Raw genomic sequence first — 3,548 nt, 5'->3', positions numbered from 1 at the left:
CCCTGGTCCTGAGTGGTTCATCTGTCCTAGATTCCCTGTGTTTCCAATTCCCATCTGTACTGCTGTGCATCATCTGGTCTAGCCAGGTCTGCAAGGCAGAATTGGGGTTCTGGTAGTTGGGGGGGGGGCGAAATTTTTAAAGAACGGCTTTTGAAACTAAGAATTCCTGGAATATTTGTTAATATTCACATAACAAGTTAGGAAATACCTTGTAATGATTTCCAGAAAAGAGTTTCCTAATTCATTTAACTTGGAGAAAGAACTATTGGGGATGTTTCCCTAATCTTGGGAGCTGTATCAGAGTTCCCATGGCCAAAAGACCAACTCAAACAGCCTGCTCCACACCGAAGCTTACAGTTATCAATATAAGTATAGTTTAAGCATCGTTATAACTGAAGGAATTAAGCTGTTTTAAAGTTTGCAGGTCACTTTTCTCTGCTGTGATAACACACAGGCACAGGGAAACCTGGAGAGATGGAATGGGACAGGACTTCTTGGTATTTCCAGGTTCCTCGAGTTTTCGCCTCTGACAAGGTGCAATCTGAGCACTTTCCTTTCGCTCATTGTACTGGGGAACACTGGTGCTTTCCTTCTCAGGCAGGTTTACTTGTCCCATTTAAATACAAAGCGTCCTCAACCGTGAAACAGAAACTGTGGATCTAACTTACCCTGCAGGAGCGATGCGATGAAGGCAGTTGCTACGCTGCTAGAGCATAAGAGGATGGAATGATCCAGGTAGTATTTCCCCTCTGGAATCCAGCCCAATATGATCGCTGCCACAGCTGCTAGAAAACCAACTACTGTAGCCTGCACCTAAAAAATGTTTCATAAAATCCACCTGAATTATTCATATAAAAACACGACTTTTATTTAAGTATGTAAATACCACATATGAAAAGTCAGAGTTAAATACTATAAATGATAATTGACCTTTTAAAGAAGCCACTGCATTTTCCCGAAAGCAGTGAATTCGCAAACTGTCCTGATTTGGGGGGTAGAGTGGAGTTTGAGAATAGGCATGAAATTGAGTTTAAAAATGGGAATTTTTAACAAGTATTCCATGTGATTTTGATGCTGTCATACTGCCTACAGGTTGGAAAGTGTATCTGGCTCCACAGGCAGTGCTGACAAGAGTGTGCACCTCACCATCAGATAAGAATCCTGACTCAGAGCCCTCCTGAGGTAGGTCCTGACCCATCAGCCCCACGTGACTCCTGGCTCTACATGTCATTTACATGGACTCACAGAACAAGTCTTTCTGCAAAATCTACTCCATACACATGGGGCTGCCACAAGTCAGATCCACTAACATGATTTTTCATTCTTGTTTTTGTTTAACATACAAAGTGCTCAGCGTGGTGTCAAGTTACATGGTGGTCAAGAGACTTAGTTTGTGCTCTCTCAGAGAGCGTGCCGTCAGTGAGAGCGATTAATAAAAAATGACCTCACAAACAATCACTATCGTGATAGGTGTTATAAAAATTTCAGTTCCTAATCTGTAATCGTGACGACAATATGGAACTTGAAAGGCTCCTTTTGAGACTTCAGAGAATTATGCAAGCATAAATGTGCTTCTCCAGTATTCTCACAAAGCAACACTCAAAAAATTGCCAATAAAGTGACAGTGAACCCTTGGAATCAAATTTGTAGAACATTAGAAAAGGAAACTTTAAGGGGTTGAGTTATTCCACTCATTCTTAACTATGGATATTTGTGTCACGGACTCCCCTCAAGAATTTCACAGACAAAAATTATTTTCTTTAGAAAATCACAGGGGCACTTGATATTTTGAATAGAATCTCTGGTGCTCACAAACTCTCTGACGCCAATCAGGTACAGGAATTCAGGACTCCTGGTGAAGAGCCCCGGAAGTAGTCTAATCCTGTCATAAAGTTCAGAGATCCTGAGTTCCTGGCCCCTGACCATTTGCCATTGCTCCTGCTGATGTTATGTACTGTTTTAGAGCTGAGATTAAAGCTGCACGCACCACAATGGCTGAACCAGTTGCTGAAATATTTTAGCATTTTCATAAGCTAGTACATAATATAACATCATGTCAAGTATCACCATTCATCTGTCCCTTTGTCGTACTGCATGGGGGTGGCTTGCACGTTGCTATAATGCTGGAAGCTATGCCACCATGATTACAAATACCTGCAGGGTCACCTGTGGTGAAAGATTTCAGCAAAGCTTCCACACTAAGACCAAGAAGAATGAATATGCAATACACTTTCCATAGATTGGCCACTGAAATCCTGTGCACAGCAGTTGGGAGACTGTCAGACATATTGCTGGAGAATGAGCCATCGGGTTGACAGGCACTCAAAATATGACTGGGGAAGTGCTGCCTCCTCAAAGTAATTGATCTCAAACGAAACAGAGGGAACAAAAATTTTCAGGCCTTAATCTGATAGTAACGGGTCAAAACGGGAAGAAACAATGACCAATATCCATTAAAATCAGAGTACAAATGTACAAAGTATGGATCTAGGAAAACTGGAAGTCATGAAAAATGAAGTGGAATGCATAAAGATCGGTATCCTAGGCATTAGTGAGCTGAAATAGACTGATATCGGCCACTTTGAATCAACGATCATTTAGTTTACTATACCTGGAATGACAAATTGAAATAGCACTACATTCATTGGCAGAAAGAACATACCAAAACTGATCTTGAAGTGCAACGTTGTATGGATCAGAAGATTCAATATTGTGAAGATGTCAATACTACCTAAACAATCTAGAAATTCAATGCAATCCCAATTCAAATTCCAGCATCATTCTTTAAATAAATGGAAAAACTAAATACCGACTTCAATGGGAAAGGGAAGAAACCCAGAATAGGCAAAAAAAAACCCTCCTCAAAAACAAGAACAAAGTATGTGGTCTGGAACTTCCTGATCTCAAAACCCACTGCACAGTCCCAGCCGTCAAAACAGCCTGGTTCCGGTATAAGGACAGATACACAGACCAATGGACCAGGAGAGAAAACTCAGAAATATAAATATCTGAGCAGACAAGTGATCTTGACAAAGCCCAGTAAGTATTAAATGGTAAGGAGATGACGCCTTCTTCAATAAATGGTGCTGGGAAAACTGGATGTCCATCTGCATAAGAATGAAACAAGACCCATATCTCACCCCATGTACAAAAAACAAATCCAAGGTGGATCAAAGACCTAAATGTAAAACCCAATGCTATCAGAGTCATCAGTGAGGAAACTGGGACAAATCTAAGTACCTAGGACAAGGAATGCACAGGCCGCCAGCTATGAAAAGGAAGCACACTCCATGGAAAACAAAATAGATAACAGAACTTATTAAACATAAAGCACTGTGGTACATGGAAAGATTTCATTAAAAGAGTAAAATGAGAGCCCACAGATTAGAAGAAGATCAATTGACCAATAGCATAACAAAGGACTAATTAGTAAAATCTACAGTATACTACGAGCCTACAACAAGAAAAAAAACTAACAATCATCTGATAAGATGGGCGCAGGACCTGAAGAGATGATTCACAAAGGATGACACTCGAATGGCTAATAA

At 40.6% G+C, this 3,548-nt stretch overlaps 1 protein-coding gene across 2 annotated transcripts in view; it reads right to left on the bottom strand.

Annotated features, from left to right (window-relative positions):
- The window catches only part of SLC41A2 (solute carrier family 41 member 2), a 153,743-nt gene that overhangs the window by 97,993 nt on the left and 52,202 nt on the right, over nucleotides 1–3,548 (bottom strand). For both annotated transcript variants that reach the window (XM_045292162.1, XM_004700338.4), the window contains exon 5: nucleotides 669–813. In XM_045292162.1, coding sequence (XP_045148097.1) covers nucleotides 669–813 — 145 coding nt within the window. The remainder of the gene's footprint in view (nucleotides 1–668; nucleotides 814–3,548) is intronic.

This window comes from Echinops telfairi, unplaced genomic scaffold, assembly GCF_000313985.2.
Source record: "Echinops telfairi isolate 266 unplaced genomic scaffold, ASM31398v2 ScPeMD7_2;HRSCAF=8, whole genome shotgun sequence".
Classification (NCBI taxonomy): Eukaryota; Metazoa; Chordata; class Mammalia; order Afrosoricida; family Tenrecidae; genus Echinops; species Echinops telfairi.
The sequence above is the reverse complement of the archived record's forward strand: the minus strand, read 5'-3'. Positions and strand labels throughout refer to the sequence as shown.